The following is a 13,775-nucleotide window of genomic DNA, read 5'->3' as shown; positions in this document are numbered from 1 at the left end:
TATTTTCAGACCAGAGGCTGGCGCAGAAGGCGGTTGCCACCTGCCCAGGGCCCCGCTGCAGGTTAGGCTGTGGTGGTCAGCCCTCCGACCCAGGCCTGTTTGACGCTCGGCCCTTGCGTGCTCCTCCATGCCCCACCCCACTAGTGAAGCAAAATGAAAGCACGTGACCACCTACCAACACACCTTGGCAGAGGCGAACTCCACAGGCGCCGTCTGCCCCCCAGGCACGTGATCTGGGCGGTGCCCTCCAGCCGGTACCCGGGGAAGCAGGAGAAGGTCAAGGTGTCGCCCACGCCAAACTGCAGGCCTTTCCGGATGCTGTAGGCTGGGACCTCTGGCTCCTCACAGGGCTCCAGGTCATATTCTGGAAAGGGAGCAGAAGAGTTGGAGTCAGAGACACCTGGGGGAGTTGGTGAAAGAAGAGGGAGCACACGGGTCAAATTGCCAAGGAGCAAAGAGCCTGAGACTAGGGAACAGAGCTACAGGATATGCATACACCCATCCACAAGGTAAAGAGAAAAGAAGAGAGGAGCAGGGGCAGGGTCCCAGGAAAAGGCCAAGTCTTGCTTTGGGGACCGAGCCCCTTGCTACTGTGAGCCATGGGTTAGAGGCACTGCATTCTGGATAAATGCTTAGCCGGGGACCTTCCCTCTTCTGTCCCTTCATCTCCATTTTAACTCCAAGCCCAGATAAACTCAGCCATTCTAGTGTTGGAGGGTCAGAATAAATGACCTGGCCTGGAGCGGCTTACACTGTGAAAAAGAACCCACAGCCTTCTCGCAAAGCCAAGCCTGGTGATGCCGGCTCTGGAGGAGGATGAAGAACATCCCAGGGTGGGGGTCAGATGCCTGCCTGGTGCCTCTAGGAACAGCACAGACATGACCATTCCCTTGCCCCGCCCCGCGCCCCGCCGGCATCGCTCTTCTAGGAGGCAGTCCCCACAGGCTCTGCGTGGCCGGTGGGAGTGTTCCTCTCAGAAGGGATGAGGTCTGCTGGCTGGATATGCTCCACCTGCCGAGCCAGCCTAGCAGGGGCTTCTCCCGTTGGAGGGCCAGCATGGAGGAAGCTGGGTCAAGGGCCTCATGCGTCGTGCCTGTCCCGGGAGGCATCCACCTGATATCTCTGCTCCGGGCTAAGAAGGCAGGAACCCTGGGGTTCTATAAGACAAGAGCAGCTGGGGGACTCTGTACTAGAGGTGCTAAACTTTTATTTTTAGGATTGTTAAACACAGATAAGTATCTATTACTACAAAGTTAGCATTGATGGAGATGACCCCAAGTGAGACTACAACACCCCAAATATATTAATTTCAAGCCCCAATCTTTATTTAAAAAAAAAACAACATTACTGGGGTGGTAAAATAGTGGAAATGGAACCAAAAGAATTATTTGGAATTACTAGGGCAGGAAGAGATTTTTGTGAGGACTTCTAGTCCAACCAGGTAGGTAGGTTATGTTCAGAGCTAGTCTTAAAATACCTGTGGAGAAGGAGATTCCAAGCCCATTGTAGGGAAGTTCTTCCTTGCATCTAACCTAAATATCTCTTGCATAGTGGATCAATATCTATTGGCCAGGGAGATAAGAGACTGGTGGCAGAGGGAGAGACAGAGGGGGGATCCTGAGGTCTCTCCCTCCTCTCCCCGCCAGGGATCCTCACATTCTGTACCTGAGAAGGTGATGTTGAATCCTTCGTAAGACATGGAGAAATCAGAAATGAAGCGGACCTGGGCGGTGAAGTTGCCGTGGAGCCCAGCACTGATGGGAGCTGGCAACCGCGAGCCGGTCAGCTGCTTCAGGGGCTGAGCGAAGCTGCCGTTTTCGGTAATGAGGAGGTAGTCGTGGCCGCTCTCCAGGTGGAAGGTGTGGAAAGTAAAGAACACACCTGCCAAGAGAACAGAAGGGTGAGGTCGATGACGGTGAGAAGGCTGGACCTTCCCAGCTGCAAGACAGGATCTGCATGAACATTTCCAATTTGCAAATGCCTGTGGGTGTGCACAACTAAAAGCATGTGGTGATAAACACATAGAGGCAAACCTAAAGTGAATGGACCTGAACACCCCATCGCCCACAGAGCCAGTCAGGGAAAAGGTGACTAGATAGTGGTCAACACGTGAAAGGGAGATTCCAGCTAGGCCTATGAGAATGCTTCATAGCCGTTCGGTACTTCATTCCACAAATATTTGTGTATTTCTTGAGTACTTACTGTGTGCCCTGGGCAAGGTTCAAGGGAATATACAAGACATCAAACAAATAGCTACAGCACAGAGTGATGAATGCTGTAACAAACGGAGGCCAGAGTGTGTGGAAGGCAGAGAGAAAGCAGCTCCTGCAAGAAGAGGGACGATGCGGGAAGAATCACTTCCCTAAAGAGTAAATGTGATTTGGGTGGTAAAATGAAGCGTAGGGATTAGCCAGGTAAGAGGGGAAGGATGTTCCAGCCAGGGGACCGCCATGTGGAAAGGAAAAGAGGCGCTGTCAATTCCAGGACTCCGGCAGTGCACACTGAGGCTGCGAAATACCAGGAAATGCCTGGAATTGAGACGGGAAAGGTGGGCTGTGCCAGACCAGATATTTTCCAGGAGGCAATGAGGAGCCATCCTGTCAGGAGTGGATCAGATTTCAGTTTTTAAAAATGTTGCTGACTGTGAGAAGGACCAGGTGGAGGGAGAGGAGGCAAAAAAATCAATGGGGAAGACGGTGGCCACGCTCTGGTTGAGAGATGATGAGGCTTGACTGAGGGTGATGGAGAGCAGAAACAGATATGAGCAAGACCGTAGGGAGGTAGAGGGAGCAGGAATCACTAGGTGACCCATGCAAGGAGAAAGAGGAGGCTGACCGGGAGGGCCTTAACCAGCAGGACGGCGATGTCTTATGCTGCCTGGGGCAGGACATATAGGAGGAAGAGCAGGCCATAGAGGAGCAGTGCATGGGCTTTGAGTGCCCTGAATTTTTAGCATCCAACAGAGCTATCTGGTGGGCAAGGGGAAGTAGAGATTGGAGTTCCGGATTCAGGTTTACCTTGGAGATAGATCTGTGAGTCGCCAGCGTGTAGGTGAGATTTGAAGCACAAGCATGGAGAAGAGGGCCCAAGGAGAGGAGACGGAGTGAAGGTCTAGGAGAACCACGAGGGGAGCCTGGGAGAGCAATAGTAAATGGCAGACAGGGAGACTGGCCAGGAACGGAGAGGTAGAAAGAGGGAGAAGGGCACTCCACTAAGGAGGAAGGGGCCAGGAGCTCCAAATAAAAATACCAGAATCCATTGACATTTTGAGCACTCATTAAATCATGTGTCGCTGTCCTAAATGTTTCAGCTGCTTCAGGAGCTGGCCCCTATCAACTGGAAGGTAAGATAGGAAAACTCATTTAATGCCAGCAATCGCCCTGTGATGTGGGTATGATTATGGTCATCTCCATCTTACACTTGAGGAAACTGAGGGACAAAGAGATGAAGTCACTTGTCCAAGATCACCCAGCTAGCAGATGCCAAATCGAGGCAATGTGTCAGCAGATGCCACATCACAGTGCCTCCCAACGCTACAGAAAGAGAGCAGGTAGTAAGAGTAACCAGGAGGTAAGAAAGTTTAGGGGCAGGCAGAATCTTAACATTCAAAGCAGCTATTGAACTCGTACAGGTCACAGTTGTGTTTGGGTGGGCATGTGTGCAAATGCATGCTCACCAGTGAGTGTGCCTATGGGAGAGGCGTTATGAAGAGTGCAGGGGCAAGTATGAGGATAGACAAGGAGTGCTGGACACACTTGCTACTCAAGGGGTGGTCTCCAGAAAGAGAGTTGGTTAGAAATGCAGAATCCCCACCTCCACTGCAGATCTACTGAATCAAAATCTACATGTTAAAAATCTTCCGGTAGTGTAGGCACATCGAGTTTGAGAAATCCTTTCTAGATAATTACTGATATGTTTTTTGACAACTGATGGTTGGATTGAAGCCCTTAATGCAAAAGCATTTGGACGGTTGGACCCAAGCCCTTAATGCAAAAGCATTTTAGATGTTTTCATATTCTAGCCTCCCTGTTGATATGAGCTGGTGCTCCTGGAGCATTTGGGCTTCCAGGGTGTGGGTGTGGGGGACCAGGGATGTAGTTTGTAAATGCCCTGTGCCCAGACAACTAAGTTGCAGCCATTTATTTATTTGGTCAAAAGAGAGGGACAAAAAAAAAAACCCGGTCCTAAGTACCCATCAAGTAAGTGCCAGACCTCGAGCTAAGCACTGAGGAAGATCGCCCAGTTTAGGGGGAAACAGACATAGAGCAGTGAGAATCCAGAGTGGGAGCACAGAGGAAGGGTGGGTGACTGCACTCCGAGGAGTGGGAAGGCTTCACAGAGGTCCAAATCCTTGAAGTGAGGAGTGCGAGCATGCTTGGGGAGACGCACAGGTAGGTGTGCATGCATGTAGCACGTAATCCAACACAGAAGCAGGAGTGCAGATCAGGAAACTGCTCTCAGTCCAGAGAACTTGCAAAAACCCTGGCTGGAGTAGATACACTTTTCCTTCTAGCTGGAGCAGCTGGTAGGTGGAGAGTAGGTCCAGCACGTAACTGGTGGAAACAAAGTTGATTAAGCCAAGCGCTTTCCACTCTATTCTTCCAGCATGCAAATATGGCCCCTCCAAGGCAGTAAACCTGCTGGGATTCTCAGGGTGAGTAAATAGCTGAGATGAAATCTCTGAGTTTTCCCAGCAGTGCTGATTGCTTGGGGCTCTTTTGGCCACTGTGAGAAAATGAAGACTTTGTCACAGAACTAGAGAGGCCCCACGTTCAAATGTGAATCTGGATTTGGTGGGAAAGAAGCACACCCAAACCCATACTTCACTGGACTGAACGATGCGCAAACCCCAGAGTGAAATCAATGCAACGCCGGAGCAGGAAGTGCAGCCTAAGACAGCCCTGGGCCAGAGCCCATCTGCTGTCTTGGGTAAAGATGCTTGTCCCTCTACATTCCAGTTTCTTCAACTATAATATGTGGATGATAGTACTTCCCTCGCAGGTGAAATTTGGTTCATGCAATGAGGAATAAGCAAGGCAGGGTATGTATGCAAAACACACGGTAGGGTGCCTGGAGCTGAGTAGGTGTTTCTCTTGGCTCAGTTTAATTTGCAGACAGCCCTGTGGGTACAACGATGTCAGTCCTGGCAGCTCAGCCAGGGTCCATTCTCTGGACCTTGAATTAACTGTTCCTACAGGCTGGGGGTGTGGCGAGTTGAATGATTCTGAATTTCACCAACTTTTGAGTGTCCCCAGTTGTGCTTCTGCCTGTTATGGAGCAACCAGAATTAGCAGCCTAATAGGTGTGTTCACCTGGGATGCTCAGAGAAGCAGAGGCAGAGGAGTGCTCTCTGGAGGAGCTTCCAGGCTCCACTGAATCCAGTATCACCAGATACTTCTTGAGTTCCCTGTGAACCAGGCACAGAGCCAGCAGTGGGGGAAACTGCAGGACAAAAGATGTGCATTATCCTGCTACTCTTCAAGAGGTTGTAGCCTGTCCAACAGACAGAAGGTGAAGATGCAGTGGGGAAAGCCTGACTGGAAGGTACAGGATGCTGTGGGAACACAATGGAAACTCAAACCAGACCCAGCTCTGGGGAAAGGGGTGGGGGAAGTCTCACTGAGGAAGCCTGCGTGGAAAGAAGAGGAGCTGGGCATGCAAGGGGAGCTGGTGGGGATGGTGCAGGGAGAGGAGCCTTCCAGGGAGAAGAAACTCAGCCAAATGCGAAACTCTAGAGGACAAAGCCTGGAAAGTTCTAGGAAAGGAAAGAGGTGCAGTGAGCTGGGACCTAGTGTTTGGATGGCTCAGAATGAGGTTGAGAAAGGTAAGCAAAGGTAAGCCTTTTGTGAGTGGGAGCTTTATGCTAAGGGCTATGTAATGTCTTTCAATGGTTCTATGGGTGGAGTGACCTGGTCACACTTCTGTATCCTTTCTCTTCTTGTTTCCTCTGCCAGGAACATCCTTCATCCTGGCTAATTCCTGCTCATCTTTGAAGACTTGACTCCAGCCTCATCTCCAGGACCCATGTCTAACTCTGAGCTGGGCTCCAAATGTTTTCCCCACTTTCATCTGCTCTATCACAGCACTGACCATGTTACATGGAGAGAACTGTTTAGCTTGTCTGCCTGCATCACTAGACTATAAACTTCCTGAGGGCAGGCTGTGGCAGAGTGACTTGTTCAGCTGTGTTTTCCCAGCACCTGCTATTTGCTTGCACAGCTCTGTGTAAGTATAAAATAAGCATTTGTTGCATATTGATTAAATTGCACTGATTTGGCAAAGACACATCAAAACACATAGAGAAACATGTACCCCTAGAATTACAGATGCCCAGACACAGAGAAAATCGTGAGTTGACCCTCTGGAGGTCATGAGAGCTGCCTCTCTATCCCTCTTGAAGCCACAGAGTAGCTTTTGGCTCCTCCAATGGCCTCTGACCAGGCTTGGTGAAAACAGTTTTCAGGCTAAGCGAAGATGCTGCTCTTATCCCTCCCTTCCCCATCTCTGTCCTGATTGCTTGGACAGTCCTGCCTAGCCCTAAGAAGCTCCAGGTCATCCTAGTCCTGTTTAGGTCAGCCTTTTGAAGGCAAAATGAAAGAACTTGAGTACATGTAAGAGTATAAACGATCTTTTTTTCTTAGATTGCCATTTCATGCAGAGTATGTTTATCTTATTTTACATGTAATACATGTTTATTGCTCAAAATTAGAAAAAACCCAAAAGATTGAAAGAAGACAACTCGTCTTCAGATGCTGGGGTGTGTATTTTGAGACTGCTTTCTATGTACATGTACTTGTTTTTTTTTTTAATAAATAGAACATATTCTTTTGCAAACATCTTTTTTTTTCTACCTAAGAATGTATTGCGACCACCTCTGCAGGTCTTGAAACATTCTTTCACATTATTCTTTTCAGTAGTTGTGTATCTGTGCTATAAATTTATGGCTGGGCCATAAATTTACTTAACATTTTCCTGTTGATGGGTATTTGAGTAGTTACTAATTTTCAGTATAATACACAATATTTTAGGGGACATCCTTGTAACTAAATTTTCTTCAGACAAATTGAAGGTAGTGGAATTGTTGAGTACAAAGGCATGTGCATTTTTAAGGCTTTTGATTCATATTGCCAGAACATTCTCTGGAAAGCTGAACCATTTTGTACAATATCGGCAGTAATAAGAGTGCCCGTGTCTCTACATCCTCTACCACATTGCTGATTTGAAAAGGGAAATGGTATTTTACTACTGGTTGAATTTGCATTTCCTTAAATATTAGAGGGGTTGATATTTTTACATTTGCATTTCCTCTATCATGCAATGTTAGCTTATGTAATAGTTTGGTTCATTTTGCAGATTGGTGGACCAGGCATATGTTTCTTAAAGATTTTTACCAACCCTTTAGGCACCAGGTTGGTAATCCTTTGTTGGTTATATATGTTGCAAATATTTTTGCCTGCTTGCTGTTTTTTTCCTAAGATTTATTTATTTATTTCTCTCTCCCCCCCACCCCATTGTCTGCTTTCTGTGTTCATTTGCTGTGTGTTCTTCTGTGTCCGCTTGTATTCTCATCAGGTGGCACTGGGGATATGTGTCTTTTTGTTGTATCATCTCACTATGCCAGCTCTGTGTGTGTGTGGCACCACTCCTGGGTGGGCTGTGATTTCACGCGGGGCAGCTCTCCTTTGAGCGGGGGCCGCTCCTTGCTCTGGGGGCACCTTTATGTGGGGGCATCCCTGCATGGGCTGGCACTCCTTGCGTGCAGCAGCACTTTGCATGGGCCAGCTCACCACATGAGCCAGGAGGCCCTGGGCATCGAATCCTTGGACCTCCTATATGGTAGGCAGATGCTCTATCTGCTGAGACACATCCACTTTCCCCACTTGCTATTTGACTTTGAATTTTTACAGTGTTTTGACATAAATTTGTCCAAAGTTTTATTTAATCAAATCTGACAGTCTTTGCCTGTATGTATTCCACTTTTGTTGTTACTCGAAGAAATGCCCCACCCAAGGTCAGATATTCATGTTCTTCTAGTATAGGAATTTATACGAATTAATGTATGAGGTGTGGATTTGCTTTTCTTTTTTTCCAAATGGTTAAGCCCACTGTTTTAAAACCATTTATTAAATAATCCATCTTCTCTTCAACATATTTGAAATGATGGTTTAATCATTACTAAATACCCTCATACACATATACAGACAAATCTACTTCTGAATCTTTATTCTTCTCCTCAGCTCTGTATGTCCACTCCTGTATGGACACCACATCATTAAACTTATTTTAAACAGCATTTTAATACATGGAAGGGTTACTCTTAGAATTTTGTTCTTAGCTCTTTTACATATTAATTCTTCTAGAGCAGAGGTCATGCAACAGAATTATTAGTGAAGTGTTCTAAGAACATAAATGCCTGGTGCCACCTACATTCCATTCATTTCTAATGAAGAAAAGCAAAACCTCTAAGTGGGGGGCTCAGGAGCAGAGCATTTGCTAAACCGCAGACAGCTTAAGAACCTCGACTCTGGAGGAACTTCAGAATAAGCTTCCGAGGACAGAGACTGTACTTGCCTGATTGCTGTTTGTCCGCAGCCCCAGTGCCTAGCCACATGGGGGACATTCAATGATATTTGTCGAGGGAAAGAGCACATTAATGCATGTTTATTCGAAACCAACACCCTTACTCTGCCCTTGGGCTCCCACAGCCCAGCCTGGTGAGGAAGTTGAAAACGTGTTATCAAGGAACAATTGTGTTCTGTGAGAAGTGGATCGCTCTGTTCAACATCTGAAGTGTGGACATGATGAAGAGGGAACAGATGTATCCTATGTTCCTCAAGGCACAGTACAGGGCAGACGTTTCAGGGTCACTTAATAAACTAGGAGGGGTCAGAACTATTAAAATAATGATAGTCGGTCCCCATTTGTTGAACAAGGAGGTGCTTAGGCAGAGGGTGTGTCGCCATGTTGTGGGGACTGATTTAGAGCAGATTTCTCCATTGAGTGGGATTTTAGAGCCAGTCATCTCCAAGATCTCTTTGACTATGGAGATTCTGGATTCTCAAATATATATATTGTATGAATTCTGTGATTCAAAAAGATGGGAAGTTTCTTGGAGTTTTCCTATTGATGAAAAATATTCAGACTGAGACCAGAGGTCACTGTATAGGTGGATCCCCATTGAGGTCACCTTGACCTGGGGAACCTGCGGCCCTGACCATGTCACATCCCAATACCTGCTATGGACCCAAACACTCACCCTTGCCATGTGACGTTTCAATAATCCAGGTGCAGTTCAAGTTGTTGGGATAGAAGTCAGGGAACCCTGGTGATAAGATGGTCCCACTGGAGCCTTGAATGAAGCCACCACAGAGCGCTATGGAGGGAGCGAAGAGGCAGTGAAAGACTGGTGTGGTCCGGGGGTGTTTCCCCCATGGCCCCCTGGACTCCTCCCCACAACCCTCACGGATGGGGAGAGTCAGTGCATCTTCCAGCTCCTGGTTTATCATGGCAGGAAAGGAATCTGCTACGGTCGCCTCCTCATGGGCTGCCTCACCTTCACAGCTGGGCAGGGCCCGGCTCCACTGGAAGTTGGGTTCACACTCCAGGGGCTCCCCATCACTCAGCGTGTAGCCCGAGTCGCAGCTGAAGGTCACCAGTGCACCCACGTAGAAGTCATTCCCGTGACGCTGCCCATTCACAGGAATCCCTGGATCCAGACAGTGGTCTGACTGTAGTGTTATAGCTGGAAAAGAGAGGCCACTGTCGGCATGGAGGGACCCCAGCTGTCTCCAAAAGGAGAGGGAGGAGAATGTCCTGATTTATAAGAGGTTGGAGCTGCCAATTATCCACTCCCCAAATGTGGCTGTCATTGAATGGCTGACCATTCATTCATTCATTCACTCAGTAAACCTTAGCTGAGTGTCCACGATGGCTAAGGCACTATACTAGGGCTTAGGGAAGTCAAGATGAGTAAGAAAATGATCTCATCCTCAGAGAGCTCTCAACCATAACTTTATATTGGTCTGCAAAGAATTAAAGTGACATCTGGCCCTTAAATTGAGGCACCAAGAGCAAAGGCAGAAGATGATGAGAGCGAGCTGGGAGATGCCATCTCACCCCAACTTGGTGGCTAGTCAAACGCCCTCTTCCCAGAGGGGCCAGCACCCAGAGAGGCTTTGGGTGAGGCCATGAGCTTTCTTTGCTTCTCAAAGGTTTAGAGTCACTCCAAGCCCTGGGGGGCACAGGCTAGGGAGCACACTGTGGGGACAGGCCGAGCTGGGACCTGCTGCTGGGGCAAGCTCCACAGTTCTTTCCTCTGCCCAGGCAAACCCTGCCATTTCCTCCCTGTGCCCACCAAGACTCACTCTCATAGCGCAGCTGGAAGCCGATGTCTGAGTGACTCTTGTCTGTAGAGAAGAGGAGGTAGAGGTAGTTGCTGGTGCTGATGAGGAACTGAGGCACCTGTGTCCCGTGGTAGACCCCGATCAAGGGTGCTGAGTAGGTCCTTCCATCTCGCACTTCCAGTGTGTCGTAGTTGACCTCGGTTTTAAATCTGCCAAAGACAGAAATGAAGACTTCTCCAGAAACCCAGCACTATTTATTTGCAGATGACAAAAGGCCCTGCCTGACCCAGGGCTGCAGAAGAACAGCCAGATGTTGGTGGCCTGGGATATTTTTATACAATTTGTTCACATTCATTAGCAATGTTGAAGGCCCTTCTCTACTGTATTTAACCCCTCCTTCTCCTTCTGTGCTCAGATGCAGCTCTCTCAGTCCTCTCTATGGCCTGGGCCGCTACCCATCTTAAAACTTCGAGAGACAAGGACTAGCCTTATGGGGGTGAGAATGCTCTAGGCCAGGGGTCACAAGCTATTTGGTCCTAGGGCCAAATATGATCTGTAGCTTGTTTTGATATGGCCTGTGAGCTAAGAATGGTTTTACATGTTAAGGGGTTATTTAATAAAAAAAAAAAGAAAAAGAAAAGTAAAATATTTATTATCTGGTCCTTTCAGAAAAAAATTACTGGCTGCTACTTTAGGGCCTAAATGCTTTGTCCAGAAAAAGTCTGTGGTCATATTTAGGTGGCTATTTTCTCCATCACAGGGTGGGAGCTAGAAGTGGGGCGAGTGAGCAGGATTTGGGCCAGTGCCCAGGGCAGCTGCTTTTCCGCACTGGGGCTATGCTCCACAGATGCTAATGCCATGTTTCCAGCATCTGATGGCATCGGTCTGCTCACTCTCCCTTCCTGGCTCTGACGTCCCATGTGACACCCCAGTCTTCTTGCCCCTCGAGTCTTAGTTCCCTCCCCAGCACAGACCCCACTGCCGAGATGGAACCAAACCCAAAGGCAAGGCCAGCGAGGCTGCTCTAGCACTCTCATCCTGCTGACACGTCCACCCCAACTGCCTTCCACTCCACACCTTAGAAAGCACCCCTTCCCCTCCTCTCCCCCGACTGTGGTTACAGGCACCTGTCAAAGGTGATCTTGATGGGGTAGCCTGGCTGGGCTTCGATCACCCAGGCACAGCTCAGGGCATCCTTGTAGAAGCCAGGCCAGCCTGGAGAGAGGATGGTGCCACTGGGAGAAGTCAGATGGCCGCCGCAGGGAGCTGGAGGGACAGAAGGGAGAGAAGCGGCTCTCTTGTGGGGGGGGGGGGGGACAAATAAATGAACAAACAAAAATATATCTTCTCTATAAAATGTGTCAGCCAACAAGTGTTGTTTTTGTTTCAATGGAAAATTACATAACCTATAAACTGTGAGTTTTGTCTATTGGGATCTTTATGGATATATCCAGTAAAACCATTCGGAGTTTTATTAAAGGCCAGAGGGGAGAAATGAAAAGAATCCTTTAAACAAAGTCCTTCGTCATTCTAGGAGGGCCAAAACGCAGCTAGTATTTGGGTCAGATTGTGTTTTTCTTTGCTCCTCACTCAGTTGTTAGGCCTCAGGCAAAGGCACACAGCCAGCCCACCCCTCACCTCCTAGCACCCAGAGCCCCTGCCTCGGCAGAGTGAGCCCCTGACCAGGAGGCTCAGCCCAGTTGTGCCAATCCCTGCTCCGCTTGCAATGAGGGCAGGGACCTCAATTTTGTTTTACACACTTGGTATCCCCAGCATTTCAGCATAGTGCTTGGCACATAGGGCCCCTTGATAATTAGCAGATAAATGGTAAGTGAAGAAGTGAAAGGATGAATGAATACAGTCCATGACAGCATACTGGATGGTCTAGGCATACATACCTCGTGCCTGGCTCTGATCCTGCAAAGGCTGTTTGTTACCTCAGTCTCTTAGTATCAATTTGCCCACTTTCCCGGGCACTGAGTTTCCCCATTCCCATCTGCATCTTTCCCTTCTTTCTGTAACCAGATCCTTGACCCTTGCAGTGGTCGATAGCATTGTTCCAGGCACAGGATAGGATTTCATTGCCCCAAGCCTTCTTAGGTTATGCAAGGCCACTCAACTGCTTTGGTCAATAAATCCCAGCAGAAGTGATACACAGAAATTTTTTAAGAGCCAGTACATGACTTGCAAAGTTTCCTTTTTCTGCCTTGGTGATTGTGGAAGCAGGTGTCAAAATGGAGGGCCTGGGGACCAGATGTGGCTCAGGCAATTGGGGGCTCACCTCCTACCTGGAAGGTCCTAGGTTCAGTTCCTGATTGCCTCCTAAAAGAAGATGAGCTGATGCCACAATAATCAGACACTGCAACCAGCAGACACTGCAATGAGCAGACGCCTCAATGAGCAAACACTGCAATGCTGCAATGAGCAGATGCCACAACCAGCAGACACTGGAACTGCTGCAATGAGCAGATTCCATGAGCAGATGCTGCAATGAGCAGATGCTGCAAACAGCAGATGCTGCATTGCAATGAGCAGATGCCACAACCAGCAGACACCACAACCAACAGATATCACAACTGCCACAACCAGCAGACTCAGCAACCAGCAGACACTGCAACTAGCAGATGGTGCAAACAGCAGGGAGCAGAAGTGGCTCAAGTGGTTGAGCACTCACCTCCCACATGGGAGGTCCCGGGTTTGGTTCCCGGTGCCTCCTAAAGAAGATGAGCAGACAAACAAGGGAACGATCTGACGGGGGTGCGGGGAGGGGGGATTAAAAAATGTGTTAAAAAAGTGGAGGTCCTATTAGCTGGATCTCTGAATGACTCTGAGAAGCAGAGGCCCCTGACAACCATGTTAAACATGTAGCTGTGGTAGTTTACGTGAGATAGTAACTCCTGCTCTTTTATGCCAATGACATTTTGGGGATATTTGTTATTGTGGTCTATAGTCCACCCTGATTCATACAAATCCCCAAGATTGATGATGAGAATAACAATCACCACCAATGCTGCTATTGCACCACTCCATGCCTGGAATTAAGCTTTACACATTTACTCTTCACAAAACACCACCCCCTTTGAGGTCAGTGCCATTATTATTTCCAGTTTACAGAGGCTTAAGGAGGTTAAGCAACTCACACAGAGTTACACACAGAACAAGTGGTAGAGCCTGGAATCAGACCTAAGCAAGACCAAATAAACCTAGCTAAGTAGCCTCCCAGTTATAAAGGAACTTCTTACTAAGCAGCTACCAGACACCAAAAATGCCCTGAAAAGGACCAGGAAGGAGATAAAAAGTTCCATAGCACTTCTCTCTCTGCAAAGTTTCCCCTAAGTAATCAATTGCTAACACTATAGCCACATGGCACAGTCTATCCCACCAGTCCTTTCTCATTTCTATAACTTTCCTGGAAATAACTGAAATAGTTAT

General features: G+C 48.1%; 1 protein-coding gene across 1 annotated transcript in view; it reads right to left on the bottom strand.

Annotated features, from left to right (window-relative positions):
- The window catches only part of CSMD2 (CUB and Sushi multiple domains 2), a 671,930-nt gene that overhangs the window by 224,590 nt on the left and 433,565 nt on the right, over window positions 1-13,775 (bottom strand). Inside the window, exons 16-21 of the mRNA XM_058303940.2 lie at window positions 11,471-11,609; window positions 10,365-10,552; window positions 9,554-9,742; window positions 9,257-9,373; window positions 1,666-1,881; window positions 176-364 (exon numbers count right to left, since the gene is read on the bottom strand). Coding sequence (XP_058159923.1) covers window positions 176-364; window positions 1,666-1,881; window positions 9,257-9,373; window positions 9,554-9,742; window positions 10,365-10,552; window positions 11,471-11,609 — 1,038 coding nt within the window. The remainder of the gene's footprint in view (window positions 1-175; window positions 365-1,665; window positions 1,882-9,256; window positions 9,374-9,553; window positions 9,743-10,364; window positions 10,553-11,470; window positions 11,610-13,775) is intronic.

Source organism: Dasypus novemcinctus, chromosome 9, assembly GCF_030445035.2.
Source record: "Dasypus novemcinctus isolate mDasNov1 chromosome 9, mDasNov1.1.hap2, whole genome shotgun sequence".
Lineage (NCBI taxonomy): Eukaryota > Metazoa > Chordata > Mammalia > Cingulata > Dasypodidae > Dasypus > Dasypus novemcinctus.
Note: the sequence above shows the minus strand (reverse complement) of the source record. Positions and strands in the feature narration are given on the sequence as shown.